This window comes from Coloeus monedula, assembly GCF_965178545.1.
Source record: "Coloeus monedula genome assembly, chromosome: 14".
Taxonomy (NCBI): Eukaryota; Metazoa; Chordata; class Aves; order Passeriformes; family Corvidae; genus Coloeus; species Coloeus monedula.
This window is the reverse complement of record NC_138794.1, coordinates 3,422,770-3,445,220: the sequence shown is the minus strand read 5'-3', so window position 1 is coordinate 3,445,220 and position 22,451 is coordinate 3,422,770. Positions and strand designations below refer to the sequence as shown.

Below are 22,451 nucleotides of genomic sequence, written 5' to 3'. Positions count from 1 at the left end.
CAGCAGAGGTTCTGGCCTATTATTCATTGGAAATTTAAAAACAAATGTTTTATATTGGTTAGCGATTTTGGTTCTGCAGAGGAAAGGTCAAGATGAGACTTTCTGGATACTGTGCTACCTATAAAATGCAGACAAATCTCTGTTACTCATTGTGCTGAGCAGTTCTTAAGAGGAAGAATCAGTGCTATTTTTGCTATACTGGAGCATGGCTGTATTCTCACTGCCACAGACATGCTTCACTAGTGTATGCTGCCTAGGCTGTGATGAGGTATGGTTTAACAAAAGCATGTAAGTATCAGCAACAGTTTTGAGTATGTGACTCATCTATCAAGTTCGGGGTGATCTAACAGAGAAAAATACAGTAAGAAAACAAAACTGAGAAAGAAATCATATTTATCAAGAGAAGAGGTAAGAAATGTAGTAATTTGTGTATTGGGTTTGCATGACAACTCCAACTCAGCCAGACCCAACACAGTGAGTTGTTTCACATACCATCACTCCCTCGTGATGTTGTGGATCTGACATCCAGGGATCCCTTCCTCATGTCTTTGTGTCTGCAAGTCTGAGTATCTGTGAAGAAAAGGATATTGCATAATGACACAAAGTTTTGACTAAGATGTGTGTTAAGGGAACTGAAGCTCAGAAAAGCCTGGCAGCAGCTGAGTGACACTGACCTCAATGCTTCAGTAGATGAGAGCTGATGAAAGTGCCTTTTAAAGCTCTTGCCCTATTACACTGTCCTGAACCCAGCCAAGTTCTCAGGCAGAACATGCCTAAATGTCTGTGCAGAAGGAAACAGTGTGGAGGGAAAAGCTCCTCTCTTGCCACTGTGACACAATTGCAGTTGTGAACACAGCTTGTGCAGCACACCTGAGTTCACTCAAGTAACCACTGCCACCAAGAACTGGTGGGCCAAAGCAGAGCACATGCCAACAAACCAGGCAGGGTGTCCCAGGTTCCTTATGGACTCCAAGATTCAGCCTGTGCTAAGACTACACCTAACAAGTACCTACAGCGTGGATGCCAAGGATGTCCTCATTGAAGTGTTGATACCTGAGTGTTGATGAGGGTGAATGGCAGTGTTGGCCATCCTCATTTTCACCCACATGCAAATTCCCCACAGTGCACACACAGGTGCTACAGAGCAGCCACAGCAACACGATGACATGACAGCATCCTTCTCATTTTTAATTCTGCCACAGGGATCCAGCACCTACAGCTGAACTGTGGCACTGACTCCAGCAATACCACCATACCAACTTGGGGCCCTCTGACTGTGATTTCAAAGGTGGGTTGCTTTATGTCACCTCTAAAATAAGTGAGGCAGGTAGACAGGGGGCTTGTATTTAACTTTCCTGCCTTTTGGGTTGGATTCCCAGCTTATCACTAGGCAAACAGGACTGTTCTGTGAAACTGTGTTTTTAGTCAAATCACTGACAGTGAGTGGCCTTTATTCTCTCCCCAGGCATGTTCTCCACTTATTGGGACAGAAGAGAGTGTCGTACCTGTCTGAGATTCAGCCTGAATACATTCACATGTCTTCTCCACCTGAAATTCAGCATGAGAAATCCAGTTATTCAGAACTTTGCCATTATTTTGGAATACTTAGGGCTCAAACTAAAGTGAGCATTGCACTATTTTCACTTACCTTATTGTTGTCATTGCACAGTCTACTAATTGACACATAGTGTCTAATCTTTCTGTAGGCAAAAAACAGTGTTGTTAATTCCCATCCAAACCTCAGCTCTAATTCAGTGCTGACACTTGGGTGCTCCAAAGGCTCGATTTGGGGACTAAGTGGAAGTTGCACAAAAACCTAGACATGCTTGAATTTTTGCCTGTGATCAAAGCACACAGTGACCTCATCACGTAGCAACCTTTGGCAACAGCCACGAAAGGAGCATGGAAAAGTGAGCATGGAAGGACATGGTACAGGTGCCCAGTGAAACAGGACACGGGTCCTGGTGGTACCAACGCAATGCACAGGAAGACAGGAGGGTGCACTCGCACTTCAGGGTAGAATTAGAAAGTCAGAGTCACAAGTGAGCACATCTGCATCTTTGGCTCCTTTTGGGGGAGAATTAGGAGTATTTCACTTTCCCTGCTGGCAGCATGTAAAGTTGATTTTGCCCCAAGGAATTAAGTGCAGAGGTCTGAGGCACCCTTCCTTGCATAAGCTTCCATTATACTCAGTAGCAGGATAACCCAATATCTGCTGAAAGCAACTGAACTCTAAACTGAGCCTTCATTCAGACACAATCATGGCTTTAGCTTTCATACTTACCCTCCCTGTCCAATGACAGGTAGTATCTTCACATTTTGTTGTATGCTATCTCCATTTTTCTTTTTCGCATAGTACATTCCTTGCCATTCCTGAAAAAATAATTCAAGTGGAAGGAAGTTCAGCTAAAACACAAAGAGAAGCTGTAGCTTCATACCTTCTTTCACTGAAAGCTGTCTCACAATACAGAACCAGGCAGGACTGGCTAAACTGTGCTCAAACCCTCACATTTCTCCCCTGTAAGTAACCTACTGGTCATTGTGTTGCTGCCAATGCACAGAGAACTTCCAGAGGGGCAGCCTGGGAATACTCTGATGGCAACAGCTGGACCTCAGGAGCTGTGGGAATCAGAACCACACATTCTCTTCCCCATCCTACCTCAATGGTGTTGCAGCTCATTTTGGGGAGACCTAGCAAGGAGCCCCGTAAAAGCAGGAGCTCAGACCAGCCTCTGCCTGGAGCAGAGTCCCCCCGGGGCTGCAGGTGTGGGTTCCCCCAGGGATCCAGGACAGGAAGGTCACTGCAAAGCTGTCACACTGCCCTGATCACCATCCCTGCTGGATGCACTCTCTCCTGCACGCTTGGGATGTCTTATCACTGGTGAACATTGAGTATATCTCTGACTAAAAGTGCTTTGATATCCCAGCACATTTACTTTCCATACTGTCAGTTCACTATGAAAAAGCAGCAGAGATTTAATCTGTTTTTTTTTTTTAAAGTAGAAGAGAGCCCAGCAGAATAGCTCCTGGATTCTGCCTCCCCTCTAAAAGCACTCTGGTTTTGGGATTGCCTATGTGTTTCCATCCCTAGAAGAGCTGTTGGTGGTCTCTTTTAACAGATGCATATTTTGAGCTGGGCCTTTACTAAATACCAAGTGATTAACGAATAATTGAATCCATCTTGCACGTTCACTTAACACAAACTGCTTATGCCAATTGCTGTATTTCCATTGAGTTCAACAAACTTTAGATCAGATCTTAAATATTGTGTGCCTTTACAAGGCACACAATACATATTTATTTATGTGGGACTGACAGATTTCACAGTCAAGCAGGCCAGAGCACAGGTACAGAGAGAATAGTTTTACATTTATGTAGATGGAGCCAGCAAATAAAGACTCCAGCCCACAGAGAACTGCATGGTGACAGGCTGTACAGAAAAAAATATGAAAGGCTTTTCTGAGGATCTGTCAGAAGAGAATTGTGCGTAACAAACCGTGTAGTGAGCATAATGTCTTCTGTGAGCTGCTTGAGGAATACAAATAAAGATAAAGCAAGCACCAAAAAATTCAATGCTCTCATAATTAAAACTATGCATATCAATAGTTTCCTGACAACCAGGATGAGGTAGAGATGAGTAATTGATCTCTAACTCAGGTAATAAACCCAGGATGTGCACAAAGGGGTGAAGTCATAAGCTACAGATTGGATAATTCCCTCATTGAAATCGCATCCTTTTCAAGGCAGGTTATTCACTAATGTGCTCTTCTTAGTCAACAGATCGATTTTTCAACTTGTGAATTTCTAAAACCTGTTAAACTGTGGCAGGAAATGTGTGAGGGAAAAGGTCAGCACAATTCTGAGAAACAGGAGGTCCAAGCCAAACTCCTGCTGGTAGGTAAAGTTCTCCCAGGGATGTTACTTAAATGTATTTTAAGAACACCATATGCTCTCTCCCAGAGCCTCTGTCAGCAATCCAACAGAAAAGAGCTATTCCCAAGACGTGCTGTCAGTAAAGCCCATGGTTATGTCTCCACTGGAGCCACACAAGCACCATGACCAGTCCCTGCTGTGGGCAGTGCTGGGATCAAACAAGAGCAAACACCATGCACAGCAAACCCCAGAGTGCCGCCCCTCACAGTGAATCAATGCTGAGGTTTCAAACTCCGTGAAGAAGGCCAAGGCACACATCTATCCACTGAGCACTCACACAGGCACGGTAAGGAACCCTCCAGTTCAGCCTTCCTTTTAGACTGGGGCTTCTTGCACTATACAGCAAAGTTCAGCAAACTGCTTGTAGAAAGCAGAGCAAACCAAAATAAACACGGGACCTCACGAACACGATCTCCCAGAACCGAAGGCTGAGTTAGGAAGGTGCTGCCATAGACCTTCATCACAGAGTGTGATTGCTCTCCCACCCCCTCTGGAAAGACCTTGTGTGAAAAACTTGCAAACAGTTCCCAAGCAGCAGGAGGAACTGCATGTCTTGTCTGCTTTATCAGTAGCTATTCATCTCACTTCAGAAAAAAACAAACTAAGAGCTTCGTGTCAAACTGCGGAGATCAGACGCAGCAAGAATTCTAGTCAGAATTGCACATTTCATCTTAATGGATGCAATCTGAATCATGAAACAGAAAAATGAAGAAAAGCACAACTTTTTTTTTAACTCCTCAAGTATGGATAGATGGATGTTTCAATAACATTGGCTTCTGGCAAATTACAGGCAGCTGTAGGAACAAAAAATTAACTTCCAGAGATAAGGTTTTTACTAAGAGAAACAACATCCTGACCCAAGAATTCCTATGTATCATGCAATTATCAATTTTTGAGTATAACACCTATGAAGTTCTGTTTGAATATACTGAACTTGCTCACAGCACTAGAGGTGAAATGCTGCAAGGCTCCATCTTCCTGAACTCCATTTAAAGGCATGAGATAAATTTCATGCAGCTCAGATTTTTCCAAAGATCAGAAAAACTTGCTTTCTATTCTTTTTATTACTATGTTAGTATGGTACCAGGTTTGTTCAAAACAGAGCAGTCAAACCTGTTGACAAGAGAGTATCACAACAGCAGTTTCCTTTTGTTGATATGCTGTAACCTACAGTAGCCAATATATGGCCTATTGTAGTGTAGTCTTTTAAACTTAGGATAAAAAGAAATCACAAGCCTGAAAACTACACACAGACCATGTCAGAATGATCCAGGTATCTCAGGCACCTCTGAAAATGCTTTAGCATCTTGACCCAAATGATCTCAAAACTTCAAGTATTTCAAAGGTTGCTCCTCACAGTTAACATCTACTTGCAAATGCTTCCTGTAATAATTTAATAGGCAATTCATTTTTATATTAATATATAAATGTAAGGTTGCATAGATTACATATATGAAATGTTCCAAGGGGAAACACAAAACACCTGCAACCAGCTGAAGCTGTCCCAGACAGAGAGGTTTAAGTAGGTAGTATTTCATTAGCCCTCACTGTTCAACTCACACAGTCGGGAGTAAAATTAGTACAAGGAAGGAGTTGAATTAGGTTTAGATTTCTATCGTTCACAGAGTAAAATATATTTCTGTTACTAATGAAATTTTTATCAGCCCATTTGAAAATTTATCACTTCATATCTTGATGGTGTGGATTTAAGGCCTGACATATCTAATGTATTTGAATTAGAACTTAATAAATACTCCCTCCTAACATCAGTTCTGTATTGCACACATTTACCAAAATAAATGTGTTTCAGTTTCAGTCAGGCAACAGAGGTGTGAAGCACCATAATCCAAACTATTGTCTGTGGCTGGGATCTCTTCCAACAGGCCAACACACCTGGAAATGAGCGACACATTCCCCTCGAAATGCACGTGGAATCTGCACCCAGCTTTTGTCGCTGTGTCAGCACCCTGACCTACAGAGCATGACTCACCACAGCTTTGCATCTGTGCTTGTGCACCCCTGTGTGCCACGATTCACTTTGGCATCTCCCTGCTCTGTGCCATGTCGTGCTGCTTCCCACGCAGAGTCCCAATGACCCAACCAGCTCTCCTGACCCCCAGCCTGGGCCTTGGCACATCACCAAACACACCCATTCCCAAAGCTCTCTGTGCAACCTCCACGATCTCTTCCTACAAGGCACTGTGTCACATTCAGTGACATCAGGAACCAGCTCATCTCGGTGCAATGAACATTTCTAATGGAAATCCATTAGACAGCTCCCATGCCATTAGGGAATTAAACAGATTGGCAGCTGGCAGCTGACACTGCCTATCACTTTCAAGTGATATTGCAAATGTCTCCTTGGTATTTTTACAGTCTGAACTTGCAAATCAGCTTCCACATTTCTTGGTGAAATATTTCAATATGGTACTTTTCTCATTTACATGGCACCAGATAACATGTGCATCCATCTCATTTTTCTTCGGTACTCCCACACCATTTGCTACAAACAGCATAAATTATAAAGAAATGCAGAAAGTCACTTGTTTTTGCAAAACAAGTACCTCTACCAAGCAAGAAGAGAGAAAGAAGCCCTGAAAAAAATGAACGTTTTTTTACTTCCTGTTCTTGTTTTAAGTAAGTTGCAAATGCTACGTGTCTGTGAAGCTGCAAGTCACAATGTGTGTCACTGCTGGACCACAACAACCTTTACAAGTAGCAAATAAAAGTGATACAATGCCATTACTCACCTTTCCTATCTTTATGCAGGAATTAATAGTATCTAGGAAATCAGCTTTTTTTTCATTTATAGGCACTTCTGTTAATTCCTTTTCTATTAGTTCACCTATCTGATAGCCCATCATCGTTTCAAAAGCAGGATTGACGTACTGAAATAAAAACAAATACCCATTCAACATTATACTTAAAGCACAACAGAATCCCCTTTTTTGTTTGTTTAACCAGGAGATCTCTTTCCCAGCCCAAAATAAATGTCTGCATGCTCTATTCCTGAGAGAGATGTTCACATTTTTTTCTTTGTGAAGCAAACCAGGAAATTTCCATGCTAGAATAGTTGAGCAGAGCGTGTGCATGTCAGCAAAGAGAGGGAAATTATGCAAGCAGCTGAGTATCACATATCCACAGAGTTTAGACAGACAATATAAATTCCTGAAAAATGGGCTCTGTCAGTTCCCAAACCAATAAACCTCAAACCTACCTCAGTGTTCCTACAAATCACAAACTGGGTGGTGGGATACCATAGGAATATTAGCCATATCTCTTGTCAAATCCATCATCTTATCATGCTTAAGGGCCAACCATCACTATTCCCCTGTCCAGGCAAAGCCCAGCCAAGCAGAGCAGAAGTGGAATTTAATAAAGCAGTTTCTCCCTAGAGGGAATGTTGCATCTCGCTGCAGTTTTTGTGTCAGTTCTCTCATACTCTGGGGCTGTCAGCACAGGGACAAAATTTGGTCTGAAAAAAGCATATTTAAAACAACTTCAGGATGTGTTCTGTTGTTTTTGTAAAAGGGATGGAGCAGGCACATCCTTCAATGAAGTTGCCACTGTCAAGATTTGGGTCAAGAAGGTACAATTTGTATGCATGTTATAATTCCCAGAGGCTTAGATGGAAGCTCTTTATTGATAATAAAATCACTCCTCACTGCTTCATAGCTAGGGATGGAACTAAGACCTTTGAAAAGATCATGGTTTTCAGCACTGCAAACCTAAGCACAATTTCTTTTCCCTGTTTTAAAAAAATTTCTAAGAGAGGATTACATTCAAAAACAGTTGGCCCAAAAATACATCCAACAGTACCAGATTTTAGAAAAGAAAAAGTAAAATTATTTAAATAGAACATCCATTAGATTTTAAGGAGCATCAAATTAACATACAATATTTTTGGAAAAGAATGCATATAAGCCAGTGGCTGCATTCATTCTTGATATAGAGGAAGAATGAATAATAAAGAATCAAAACAAAAAATAAAAACAAGAGAGTAAATCCTTATTCATTCAGAAACAACAATCTCCCTTAAAATTTATTTGATTTATGCAAGACACTTTAAATTCTGAGAAAATTCTACTCTACAGCTATACCCACTTCAATCTTTTAGAACCATTAAGTTAGATTAGATTCTTGTGCTGTAAGAAAGAGTAAGTGTAATCATAGAGAAATAAAATACAGAGCAATTTTCTGTACTTATGACTGGAACAAACCTGTATTACATGGTCTTCACTTGTGATCTCAATGGCTTCTTGACTTTTCTCTAATGCTGTAAATAATGAATTACATGCCCTGGAGAAAAAAGAAAAAGGCATCCAAAAATTTTTATCCATTTAATTCTTCTTATATATGATAATAAAGCATTACAACTCCATACTGAATAATGCTGTAGTTTAGCAATTAATGTCTTTTCTTCAAGGAACTGACATTCTATAATTAACTACTGCAAATTAAAATAAATACTCTATTAAGGATGTGGCTGAATTGGAACTTTTTTGTTGATAAGATTTTTGGTAAAATTACCTTAGTTTGAATTGTGCCTGCACCTGTCCAAATTCCAGCTGAATCAACTCATTGTAACAGGCCATTCTACTAGAATTTTCTATATATCTCTGCAAATAAAAGGTTAGAAATATTTCATTAATAAACATTCCTGTCTGCAAGGATTTGAAGCTCTGTTTCCTTTTGCTTGCTAAAGAACCAGAAAAGGAGTAGATATGCCAAAAATGAACATGCTGGGACATGAGCAATGGGAGAAGATTATTTTTTGGTACTAGCTTTTCAGGTTACTGCATTTTGAAAAGGTGACAGATCCTCATGGCAATGACGTTCAACCAACCTGTTTATTCTCTGTGATTGGCAGCAGGATCAATGTATTTTTTAAAAATCTAATTTTAGCTTTCATGCTACTTATTTAAAATAACAGTGAAAAAATTGTCGGGTCCCAAGTAATTAAAATTTGAAATTATGATGAGTTTCCAATTGCTAATACCCCAAACTGTCTATATAGATGAAAGCAAAATCTCCTGTCAAATATACCTTTATTGACTTTGGGGCTTTTAGAGCAATGCTCTCAATATCTTTCACTTTTTAAAAACCATTTCATATTTACCAGGTATGAGCCTGAATCCTAAATCTTTGTTCACACTGAACTGCCACGGACATGGATAGGTTGGGAGGGAGGATTGATTATCACAGGTAAGTCACCACAATCAAAGCTGCTAAACAAAATTTTCTATGCTTTGCCATTAGCCCCATCTCCAAGGCTCTGATCCATAAATAATTCAGAGCCTGTGCTGAATTACTCATGTACCCACTGGAATGACTGTTCATATAAATGCCATTATCTTCAGGCTGTAGCATTTCCTGGATTGGGACCTTACTAGAAATAAGCAGATGGGTGCAAATGGAATGTGATGGGACAGCAAAAATCTGGTGAGCACAACCAAATATTCTGAATTGCACTCTAAATCAGGCCCATTCTTGTTCCATTGTCAGCTGAAGGCAATAAGGAACCCACTTAACTAACACTCTAATAAACACCTTTTCTGCTTAGCTGGAATAGTTGCCAAGGAACAGATTCAATGCAATACTTTTCAGGTGCCTCCAAACAATAGCTAATGGCACTTGACAGCATCTGAAGCCTGTTTACAGATGGGAATTGGCATTTGATAGAAGAAAGTTCCCACAGCACATTCTGTTGTTCATTGCAAGCTGCTCTCTGGCTCTGCCACAGCCACTAATCAATTCTGTCAATGTCAACTTTTCAAGGAAAGGATCACGTATTTAACCTGAAATAAATGTATGAAGTAGAAAAGCCTCAGACCCACTTCTTATGGTCCCAAGAGTGTCATGTCGATGTTCAGAATTGGAACACAGAAGAATGAGCAGCACCAAAAAGATCTACAGGTGGCATCACTGACACAAATGGTGACTGACAGCCAAAATTCTGGAGAGTTTCTTGCATGACAATTTGGAAATGTCAGAGCAAGCCCGCCGAGTATAGCACATACCCTTGTGAAGCCAGCAGAGATCAGGGGCAATATTGATGACTCTTCACGATCAGTGTGCCTTTGAAACAAGGAGGATAAGTCAGAGATTATTTTTGTAATCAACTCAGACCAAATTTCACAATCCATTGATCTACTTGTACCCCAGATGTCACACCGAGGCCAATACTGCCAGATCCTTACAGGATCTAAGAATAAAACATATTTTTTGTATTTTTTATAAACTTTCATCTTTGGCATGGATAAGCCAAAATGTTCTTCTCTTTCATGCATGTAATGAGCTGCTTACATCAAAAAAACCCCCTAATGCTTCAAGGAAACCAATTAACGAGTTAGGTCACTGGACTATTCCTACTTTTTCTGTACTGGATCCTTATTTTTTTATGCTGTCATTAGTCAGAAATGTATTTGAAAGTCTACACAGCCAAAGTTCTAAGAAATTACTTGTTATCTCAATGTACCAAATCTCAGATGGGCAACTCAAGGTGCCTGAATGAGGATGGACTTCCTAGTGTTGCCTACCCACTGCCTTCTAGTAAGTCATGCTTGAGACACATTCCAAAATGAAGTATCTGAATAATCTGGCCACACTAACTGTTAAAAGACACTTCAATGTATGTGAATGTCTGGCTGGAATCTGGAAGAAAGGCCATTATGTGAAGTTTCTGTCAATACGCAGATTGAAGCTGGTCATGTTTAGCAGATGGCACAGTGGCTTTTATTTATGCGTGAAGTTTTGGATCTTGAAATGTTTAATTAGGGTCTTTTCTTTGGTAGAGATAGTGGTATATTTTTAATGGGAAATTTCAACACCTCAGAATTAATGTTTTCTGAGAAACAGCCATCCCCAAATTATACTTTGAGGAAATTACCTTTCAGTTATTTAATTTCATTAAATATACTGTAATTAAAAAAAAAAATTTTTTTAGTTTTACATTATTTTATGACACTAGTAATATTTTCAAAGGAGGAGGAGGGGAACAGCATATGTAGTTCTTTACTGAGCTGTCATAACCTCGTTTGCTTTTAAAACTTCTGTGGTCAGATGATACTTTGTACTGATCAAATTGTTCTGTATCGTTTCTCATACTCAGCAGATCTCCGTTTTTTGCTGAGATTAATCTTATTGAAAGGCAGATCAAGAAAGGTTCAAAACACAGATCTGTGGGACAGTTTTGTACAGGATTTTACAGAATTTGTTTGAAATATACTCTGAAAGCCTGCAGTGATGGGGGGAGCGGGAGGAGGAAGCCAAAACAAAACCCAAAGTGAGACTCTTTAACAAGAAACAGAAATTAACCAATTAAACAATTAAACCATTTCTGTCCCAATCCTGTGGTCAAGAATAGTAAAAACTGTGGTACAGCACATAGTATTAGCACAGAAAGAAGTTCTAATTCAGGTTTTTTAATGTAGTGTTTACTTTTACCATGATAAGATTTACGGTTTTGCTCACAAGTGAAAGTAAAGATATGAGTATTTACCTTTGTACTACACAAATAATAACTGTATTTTCGGAGGCTTTTGTTGTTCTGATAGACCTTTAAATAAAAAGCAAACCATTTAAATTTCTTTAAGTTCACATTTCAGAAAACATGACTTTACAGAATCTTCACACAGTTGTTTGCTTAAAATATCTCTTTAAAATAGTTTAACAACAAACCAAAAGTCAAATCCCAAGCCTGCTGCTAAGAAAAGAGAATAAATTATGCCTGAAACTCCATGAACACAGATTAATCTACAACTCAGATACTCTCAGTGGGGGAATGGCAAAAAATATCCTCTCTGAAACAGCTTATTATGAACTTGTTTGAAGGGCTTGGCCTCCCTCATTTCAGGTGCATTTTACTGAATTCTGGGACAGATTGTTAAAAATGCAACAAGGGGAACAGCGCTGCTACCTAGTCTTGGCCTGACAAAGATCTTATCTACTTCCTTCAGTTCAGCAAGAAGAGCCTTTGCCCCACCACAGTCCCCAGGGCACACACTCTGACCCTGCCACCCCACCCCACAGACTAATTCAGTCTAGACACATTCCCAAGGGCAATTTCACTGCAAAGTCACTGGAGCAAGGCACTGCTGCCTGTCCTGTCTCTGTGGAGAGACTCACAAAGGCAAATCCTTTTCTCCTTTTTTCATACTTTACAGCGGTTTCTAAAATTATATTTGGAATCTGCAATTTTGCTCTTCATAACATATTTTCAAGTGTTGTAGATATGGAAACGTGCACACCAAACATTGCCTGTTTTCACAGGGAGTTATTCAACAGCAAGTGACATTGCAAAATAATTAGAACGTAAACGAAGAGAATGAATTAATTAAAGTGCTTGGTGGCACATGCTATCTTTACAGCTGATTTAGTGTGAAAACAAGGAAGCAGGTATTTGAAAAAAAATAAACAAACAACCAAAACAACAAAAGAAAACCAGAAAAATACCCAACAGTTCATTATGGCAACAAATTTGTACGCTGTGGCTCCAAGCCAGATCAAGCTTCAGAGACCCTAGCACACAACCAAAAATGCTGCTGCTGCTATCAGCTATAAAGCACTGAGGTAACATTATTTGATGCTGCCAGTGCACATCTGTCCAAAGCCAAAAAAAATCAATGATGGATAGAGTTTATAAGAAGTCATATAAAAGCAAAAAAGCTTTGATGGCGTGTTAACTGTATTGTTAAGCATTAATTACACTGGAACAGTGCTTACCTGCATAACGCTTCTGCATCAAAGTATCTGGAATGTCTATGGTCAATAATGATAATGTCATGGTGTTTATCTAGAAAACATTCTAGTGCAGACTGAGGTGTCCTGGCAATATTACATCGAAATCCAGCCTTGTCACACGCCCAGCGGAACCCATTACTCTGGTCATCCTCCTCAGCAAACACTAAAAGTACCTGAGGCAAAGACAGGCAGTGGATCATCAACAACAAATCTTACACTTACAGTAGATTCTGTGACTTCTCTCTCTTCTTAACTTGTTTTTTAAAGCCACTTTTGAGGCTTAATCCACTGTTTTTAACAGAATTGCTTTCTACAGACCACTGCTTTTTTTTATAGTTGTCCATATACAGAGGTGTTTCAAGTGGGTGAAACAGTCTGCCAGAGCCATGCATATCCACGTGGGAAGAACAAGTTTTGGAACTGTCTCTCTTGTTATTATCTACAAAGAGAACTTAGGCAACCAGCTGAGACAAGATGCCTGTGTTTCAGACAGTGTGCATGAACCAACAGTGAGTCCCCTTCACTGAAACTGTCTCACATGCAACCTCTTTCTTGGGGTTTATTTTTCTTTCTGGGATCATATTCCAGAAAAGGGAAAACAAACAAACAAACAAACAAACAAGCCATGGTTCATCTCGTGTGAATCAGTATTTAATGCTGCTCCAATGGCATGATGAAAAATGTGCTTTCCTTTCCATCTCATCCTAATTCCCCAAAGCACTGGATCTGCCCACTCTGTGGGGTTTCTGGATATTCCAGACAGGCTGGTCAAAAGGAACTCATGCCAGACTGAAATCATAAGCAGTACCTCTGTATATGGAGGGTGTCCCTGTGTGACTCCTACACAAAGCCTGCCATGGGATTTATATCACAGAAGGAGATTATCATAGCTGAAACCCAGAACTGGAGGTCAGACCTATGAGCCAGTATTTGCTCTGTCCTAACTTGCCATGTAATTGCCAGTAACTAATCTCTCTGAGCCTCTTTAAAATCAACACAATGCCTACAGACTGAAAGTATGATAAGGCCCAATTCCCTTAAAATGCTTTTCCAATTCCAGGATTTAATACAGTACAGAAGATGAACAAAGTCTGCTAAGGAAGCCTCTCACTGATGTGATTGTGCTTTGCGTCAGGGTAATGTTTTGCAGAGGAAAACTTCTTTTGCCCCAAAGAATGCAGCATGGCAGACAACAGATCTATGCTGTGTCAATTTTGGGGATGACTCAACACATGCAGCCTTTTGGGAAAAATGGATAACTAAGCCAGCATTTGGCCTATTGTCCCAAGACAATCTTTCAGTAGTTTAATCAAACCACACTCAGATATATGCTTTGGTCAGGCAAAGTGAAGCACGTGTAACTCACATCACATCCCACTGCTGTTTATCTTCTGCATGATTTTAGGAACTCCAGTGCTGTTACACTTTGGACCAGGCTGGTGAAATGTCTACCAGTAAATCTTAACATTTCCATGTACTGCATATTTTTGTAAGAATGAAGAACTTTGCACACATTCAGTTCAGGTTCCTTTTATAGCAACCTGCAAAACTGTTTGCAAAAACATGTCATAGTTTGGGCTAAATTTAGTGAAGTTAATCAATAACACCCCTAAGAGGGGAAGAAAGGGTTTCAGCAACAGCACAGAAAGTCAGCAGATCTGAGTTGTGCAATTGACTCTGGCAAAAATGTGATGTTGCCTACCTTCTTCCCTCACACCTGCCAGCTATATTACCAGGATAAATCAGGAGCCTTTCAGAGTGGTCTACGACTGCACAAAAGTGGTACAAGCATTAATAACAATACAGGGGGCAGAAATACTCCATGACTAGTCTGATTTTATTTGGAGAACAGCCGAATGAGGATGTCCTAAGATCTGATTTTTGATGATATCGCTGTTCTGACAATAGCTCAGGAAGATGTTGAACTGCAGTTCTTAAGACAGACATTTTCAAATTACTAGGTCCAGATTGCCTCTACTGAGGAATTTTGCAATTACTGACTGAGGAACAACTTGGATGATTAATGGTTCAGTATGCCTTGGGATATGGGAGGATTTCCAAAGGAAGTCCACAGCAGTCATATATCTCCAAACCTCACGTTCATCCCAGGCAAAATGAGGGGGAAAATGACATTAGCCCTTTATTAATAAAGGGATAAAAGAGGATTAATTATTGTCAGTCAGTAATGAATAGCAAAAAAAATCATTTTTGCCAAGCTCACTTCATATCTTTTGTAATGATATTGCAAGTTTGGTTGTCTTAGTACCAGTTTGATGAGATTTTGATTAAGAATTTGACTACCAGTAAAATACAAAATGAGGCACAAACTAAATTGATTACAAGGTAACTAGCAGAAAGAACAGACAGCTCTATGAGCTGAGAGATGGCTGGAGAAAACAGGCAGAGATTTTAGGATATTACATAGAATGTCATGATAAAAAATCTGTTACGTGCACATTATCTCTGGAGCAAAATACTCTGAAGATCTTTGTAATCCGAAAAATTCCAGTCATAAACTTTAAGCTAACATCTGTGATATTTTAGAAATCAAGACTTCAGTTTGGACTGCTGTGTTACCTGAAGTTGATCTTGATGAAGTCTCATAGGGCCAAACTGCACATCTGTTACCGGTGCCTAGAAGAAATAAGAAAGAAACTTATTAATTCATTATACCTAAGGAAGAAGAAAAATTATCTCTGTTATCTCTCTTATCTACCACTGTCTGGGGCATATACTGCTACCATTATGAGGCTGCTTCTTCATGAGGGTCTTGTTCTGGTTTAGTAAGTTCATATGCTAAGCTGAATTAACAGTTAGGAATACCAAGCTGGTCTTCAAGTCGTTTTTTATTGTTATTTTAAATGTAAACTAACAGTCATGAAAGTCTGGGAGACAGATTGTTATTTTTCCGTATCCTCTGTATCACTCCAGCGGTTCTGCAAAACATGGAAGTGTTTAAAAACTGCTTCTTTTAAAGTCCAAAAAAGCTTTAAAGCTCTAGGAGAAATGCAAAAATTCATAACTCTTCTCTTAGAATTTCAAATGTAACAGGTGCCCGAATTTCACATCTAACAGGGGCCCAGGGGTGCTATTTAATCACTGATTTAATTTCCCCAAGAGCATTTGGCTGCATTCCCTGCTGCCCGCCCAGCCCCTCCAGGGAAGGTTCCAGAACTCAGGGAAATGTTGGGATGAAGCATGTGTTCAGCATGCAGCTTTGCTTCGAAAAACCCTGCAAAAATGTTGTCATATGGCACACACTTTTGGCACGTGGGTGATTCCCACACTGGATTCTGTTCAAGTAACACAGTTCGGTTTAGGATGCATGAACTGAGCCAGGATCCTTCCCCCTCACTTGTCCCTTCGTGGGAAGGAGGGCAATGACCTCAAGTGCTGTTGATCACAACTGCTTCTCTTTTATATCATTAATCATTAATCAAACTTCAACATGAATGACTCTTCAGTTGGTATGAGACTACTTCTAAAGGAGTTAAACACATAAATACAGAGGAGACTCTAACAGGATTACATAGGTTCAGTTCTTTGGGAATTCCCACCAGGCAAGTACCAGCACTTCCAATGTACTTAAATATTCTTCACCTCTTGTCCCAGGAATAAAAACTAAAAAGCAGGAATAACAGTGTTCCCAATTCAAAACAGGAAACAAAGTCCAACCAATGGTCCTTGGAGCCACATAGACTCTTCAAAAGTAACTGGAGTAAGAAGCCAGAAGAAAATAATCTTTGTCAATGCAGTAAGTGGTAAATGTAAGGCATCTCTGGACTGAAATGTTAAAAAAACCAAGAGAGCTGTTGAGCACAAAGGTGGTATTTTTAGATTGTTCTTTTTCAAAATTAAAACCACACCTGAAGATCAGACTTATTGTTTTGCAGCTTATAATTCTCCCAATAAGTAGGTTTAAAGAATCATCAGCACATCCCACAGAAAAATCTTTTAGAATTGCATGCTCCACTCCTTCTGTGACCTTAATGCTCCGCGGCTCAGCCCTGAGAGTGTCTCATTTGTGATTTTATTTATCAACTTGGAAGACATCACTGCAACATTAAATAAGCAAGAAACACAAGTCGAGGAAAAATGGCAACATAGTGCCTAAAATGCACGCCAGGAAACAGTGTTTGCTTAAGTGGGCCTTTAAGAGCTGCTCTTAAAATGACATGAAGGGGTTTCAGATTGACTCAATCATTTTGGTCAGATCAGCTTAGTTTCAATACTCTCCAGTCTTTTTTTTTTTTTTTTTTTTTTTTTTTTTTTTTTTTTTTTCTGATTTTGAGACCAAAAAAATCTCACTTCAGTTGGAAAATTCAAGCTGCTTTACTCTCCCCTGTGGTATATCATCCAATTATTCAAACTCTGCACTACAAAACAGCAAAGACTTATGCTGATAATGCACACAGCAGGAGGGAATCCAGCTCTTTTGCACCAGTGTTACTGACAGTAACTACTGACAGCAGTAACTGCTTGTCCTGAATCAGTAGGATCAGCAGAAGTGCCTGAAGAACATGGAGGGAGCATGTCAATTGAGTAAAAGATACCTTTTACAGTCACTCATCTGACCAGAACTGTACTTCAAATCAAACCTTTAACTTTTTTTTGTACACTCCACCTGCCAGCATTAAACAGTGAGTACTCCGTGTCACCGGGCGATGGCCTGAGCTGGGAGGTTCAGATCCAGAGCTGAACTTCACTGGCATCTGGGGGGATGCAAACCCCATCTACCGGGCCAGTGTACCCTTAGATTGTCAGTCCCAGCCCAAGGGGAATTCTAACAAATGAGACAAACACAGCATTGCCAGTTACTGCTTTTCAGATGCTTCTTTCTTTTAAGAAGTTTGTGAATGAATAGTCATCGAAGTATTTGAAGGGGTGAGCCTGAAAAACACTTTTCTGCCAGAAATCTGTGGCTTTTGCTGCGCTGAAAATACCTGTCTATGCACCATTTAAGCCTAAGTCACAAGAAGTGACCAGATGAGATAACCTGTCTTGTTACACATTAACTCGCTGTCCTGAGTAGAATCAAAGCCTTGGTCTGCATCTCAGCCAGAAAATTTTGGTGAACTCCAGTTAATTCTTAATCCTGTTGAAATCTGTTCAAATAACTTGATTAATCATTTAAACTTTTTGTGACTGCAGGTAGCACTGAGAAGTAACATGCTGATTAAGTATTGTGTCAGAAATCAAGGCTGCAGCAAGGATTAGCAGAAACTCTCAACTGTTGCTGAACTAAATGAGCTTTAAAAAATACCTCTAATGCTGCAAGCTGACAACGAAACCAAACACAGCCAAAGCTCTCATGGATAGTAACTGCACGAACACATCTTTATCCACTCACACCTTTTTCTACTTCTTCCTTGGAATTTCTTTCCTAGTTGGAAAGCCCGAGTACATTTTCAGATTGGCAGACACGACTTAGGCATGTGACAGCCTTCCAGGCAGGCACAGATTGGGAAGAGTGTCTGAGAAGACAGAGGTAGAACTAGTTGTGGGTTCCTGGAACTGGCTGTGATAGAGCTGGGTCCGTTGCCAAAGAGCTGCTGACGCAAAGTCTGTAAGCAACAGCGTGTGTGACTGCGGCTCTTCAAACGCACACACAGCAGCTGCAGCCATTTTACATCCCCTGAACCGCTGCTGGTAGCACTCATTTCTCCTCAAATCTGCCTTTCTTATTTGAAAACTGTATTTTCTGTCCTGTGGAACCAGCCCCAGCCCTGGCACAAAGTGGGGTCCATCCCAAGGCAATGGCCTTAGCCATAAGTGATTGACAGCTGTCAACAGGGAAGGTCATCCAGTGACCGCTGTGAGCAGCTCAGCATTCGCCAGAAATGATCTCTCTGTTGTAGCAGCTACATTGCAAACACTGAAATTGCTGGTAGAAATAGTTCATGTTTCCAATGCCCTGAGAAAAGTGAATGTCAGGTAAATAAAAACAAGTGAAATAAGCTCTAAAAATACAGACCTACACAACTCTGACTGATCTGACTAAAGTACAACAAACTCAGTGTTGACCCGACATAACCTGGTAAGAACTTCTTTCTGGGAGTCATTCTTCATATTTTACCCAAACAGAATCTACAGGAATGGTCTGTTCATCACTGCTGGATTGTTTCTGCTTTCTTCCGACAGCTAGAAAAACTTGAAATGAACTTGCTCGATGAATAAATGCAGAAAGAAATAAAGGGTGGACATAAAGCCAGCTTGATTCACATGCCCCCTTTGGTGATAAATTGCCTGGCTGGTTACAGGGACAGATCTTTGCAGCCCATAGGTCTCCTGTTTGCTAGAAGTGGTGCATCCTGGCTTTCTCCAAACATCTCTTACCCTTGGAAAGGAGAGCGCACCTAAAATTTTGGGCAGAATCAGCTCCCAAAAAATCCTTTGGCTATTAACTCAATGCAATACTCCTGCTATGGAGGCACAAATGCATTCCTTCTGGAGGCTGATTTTCTTAAGACACCTCTTTGCTGAAGTTTTTGTGGGAGGTTTTAAAGCAGAGCCCTGTGCAGCCCAAGGCAGCCCTCGGCAGAGCGGCTGCTGCAGCACTGCCCACCCATGAGAGGGGCTGGTGGGGAGCTGCTGGTGCCCCAGGGAGCAGGAATGCTCCCCTGACATCCACAGGGCTCCATCCCTTCCTTTCTGCCACAGCAGGAGCTGTGCTGGTGACAGGAATGACTCCTACTCTGACCATTCCATGCACAGCCCTGGCCTCCTGATAATACCCCTCCCTAAAGGGCAGCTGGGAGCACTTCTGCTCCTGCTGCTCTTCTGGCCTTTCCCAGGTGAGCACAGCTGCTTTTTCCTGCAACTCACGTGAACAAAGAGGTGCCACGAACTTTTGCTGAACGGATTGCAGATGAAAGCTGCTGCTGGAGGGCAACATCTGCGTTCAGTGGGAAGACAGTCAGAATCTCTGACTCACTGTAATATATGACAAATAGCTACAATGATTAGACATATGACTTCATTGCTGGTCCTAAAGGAATACAGCCAGCAAAATTCATCATTTTCCTCAGACCAATGTTTTAAGACATCACAGAAAAATTTTTTTCTTATTTTAAAATACATACTTAAAATTTCTACATATACTAGGTACATGATATGAATCTGCATGGGTTGACTCATCACAATAAGATTTAACAGTCTTCATTATCAAGATATGCTGGAAGCCATAGGACTGTTAACACAAACTGAATTTTCATAATTCTAAGAAAAACAGAGATTCGTTTTACAAAGGAAAGAAAATCCTTTCTCTTAACCTACCATTTTAAGCACAGATTTATCACCCCAGAAAACAAAAGCTCCAATGAACTCATAGATTTATGCCATACCTTTAACTTTTACTGATTCAGGTTCTATTTGCTGCAGAAATTTGAATTCTGCATGATAATAGACTTTCTCAGAGACCTTAGCCAAATCCTCCTGGATGCTGAAGGCTGGGAAATAAACAATTTCCTACGAACTGGCATGACAAGGTGCAGGATATTGTCCAACCAGGTCATACCAGCATGGTGCCTCCTTCTCAACAGCGAGCAGCTTTGTGACTCATTGTAGCTCATACTTCTGGGCAAGAAAGTCTCCACGTTCAGCGTCACAGTTCACATTTTTCTTTGCTTATAATAATGTTTATCACTTTCTGAAGTACATGAATACTAATCCAATCCACGTTCATTTACCTATTTCTTTCTCCAGTGAGAAGCTCAGCTTCCTATTTTCCATGCACTTTCTGCTAGACACTGAACATCACTGATCATGTCTTCCTTGCAGACTTTGACAGCACTATTTTGTTACCAGCTCAGCATCGGTACAAGTACTGTAAAATGCTGTCTGAGCAGATCTTCCTAATGGGCACAACTGTTCAGAGCATAAAATGAATTTTAGAGTCCACAGCCTGAATTCCAACCTGGTTAACAACAGTGAAATCCAGAGCAATTCCACCAAATACAAGAAAAATATGCTGGATTTACTTCAGTGTAAATGAAGTGGGAGTCTGGCTCTGTGCAGCTCCTTCTTTTGTTGTTTGGAGGCCACAACAGTTTGAATAAAGAATAAGAGAGAACAAAGTGTCCAAGGTTTCTGCCTTTGCTCAACAGATTCAAGGACAAAGGTAAACTTGGCCTTCAAAGACCCTGTGCTGTACAGAGTCAGTTAATTCTTTGCTGAAATACAAAGACGGGAGTTCTGAAAGGCAATTAAAATTTACCAAAATTGCTCTTCAACCCAGATGAAACCTGCTAATTCCAGCCCTTGATATTTTTTTCCTATTTCTGCTTCATATCGGATGTAGATAAATGCCACAGACTCTGAACTCATAAAGCACCATTCTGACTCAGTGCTTTGATAAAATCTAGCATTCAGATTAATCTCAATCACGTTCTCACCGATGCATCTCTCTGAATGAAACAATACAGATTTATATCTGTGTCACAAGGCCTACAGATCAGCCGATGTTTTGTGCCAGTGAAGTTTTCCTTTTATCTATTTCCTGTTTTAAATTGATTCCTAGAAGAATTATCTACACTGCTGCCACGTAACAATACAGCAGACAGTTAGTGATGGGGTAACACACTCTCTGTTTTCTTAACCTGTTTCTTAAGTTCTGGTGCACTTTTTGAAGCAGTTGTACATAAATGAGCTCTTGAGAGCCAAACTCTGGCCTCTGGTTCACATCATTAGCAACACACAATTTTGACAGCTTGCAGTTTTTGTGAGAAGAAAAGCTTTATTGAGTGTAATGAGTCGCCAGAGCTCTCACGTCAGGCTGCTGGCCCTTCTCTCTGGGCATGTAACCAGCCACGGGACTCACTTTCTTACTCCCAATGAACTGACAACACCTTTACTGCTCCAAAATCCAGCCCCTCTTCCATTAGTCAGCCTGGGGGCAATTTTTGTGTTAAGCCAGGTCCTGAGGAAGCCTCCCAGGAAGTTTACACCCTGGTGGGACTGGGACTGCTTTACAGGATTGCCAGCACACAACGGCGAACACAAGGACTATCCCAGCTCCACCAGGGTTCTCCCAGGCACAGCTGGTTTTTGGCTGTATGTTCAGCTTGCCACACATGCCAACCACGATTATATATGTTTGTTTGTTTGGTTGTTTGTGTTTTGGGCCTGGTTCCCTACTGCATTTCCTCAGTGCAGTAAGTGAAGCCAACTTAGAACAGAACTGCAGCAATGCTGTTGGGAAATCACACTTGCTGCCTTCTTGCACACTTCAGACATAACCAAGAACTCCCACTTTCTACTGTTTGCAAGTTCTCCCCTTATTCTTTACAGGAAACTTTGGTTATCAAACTGCAAGCGTAGCACATGCAAAAGTGAATCATTCAGTTTGGTTGGGAATAATTAACGATGCTGTCCCAAAGTGACTCTTATTATCATCTCACTGTGGTAAGGCCTGGATGGCCTCTGGCCCAGATGAGTGGCCCACTGTGGTCACGTTGTACAACGACAGCAGAAAAAGCCAGTCAGCAGTCCCTGTCACTGGTAAAGGTCTGAACTTTTACACAGAACATGCTGACAAACTGGGGGACTTTTTTAGCTCCTGCTACGGTATTGAAGTGATAAAATAAATGTCGTTATCACTTAGCGTGCCTATGGAGCAATTGCACAGATCTCCAAACTTGAAGAGGGAGGTTGCTGGTTTCGTTTTGACATTCAGAGGAACTCAGGCACCAAGGGAGAGAGGCAGCCCCAGCCCTCCTCGTGCTGAGCCCTGGCACCCCTGGGCAGGCTATCCAGTGCCCCTGCTTGCTGGCCAACCT

The 22,451-nt window shown here is 40.8% G+C and overlaps 1 protein-coding gene across 1 annotated transcript in view; it reads right to left on the bottom strand.

The window, feature by feature from the left end:
* PDE8A (phosphodiesterase 8A) overlaps nucleotides 1–22,451 on the bottom strand; it is a 115,540-nt gene that overhangs the window by 16,489 nt on the left and 76,600 nt on the right. Inside the window, exons 2-12 of the mRNA XM_082290580.1 lie at nucleotides 15,253–15,309; nucleotides 12,658–12,848; nucleotides 11,435–11,491; nucleotides 9,954–10,011; nucleotides 8,464–8,552; nucleotides 8,154–8,232; nucleotides 6,684–6,821; nucleotides 2,285–2,373; nucleotides 1,649–1,700; nucleotides 1,506–1,548; nucleotides 493–570 (exon numbers count right to left, since the gene is read on the bottom strand). Coding sequence (XP_082146706.1) covers nucleotides 493–570; nucleotides 1,506–1,548; nucleotides 1,649–1,700; nucleotides 2,285–2,373; nucleotides 6,684–6,821; nucleotides 8,154–8,232; nucleotides 8,464–8,552; nucleotides 9,954–10,011; nucleotides 11,435–11,491; nucleotides 12,658–12,848; nucleotides 15,253–15,309 — 931 coding nt within the window. The remainder of the gene's footprint in view (nucleotides 1–492; nucleotides 571–1,505; nucleotides 1,549–1,648; nucleotides 1,701–2,284; nucleotides 2,374–6,683; nucleotides 6,822–8,153; nucleotides 8,233–8,463; nucleotides 8,553–9,953; nucleotides 10,012–11,434; nucleotides 11,492–12,657; nucleotides 12,849–15,252; nucleotides 15,310–22,451) is intronic.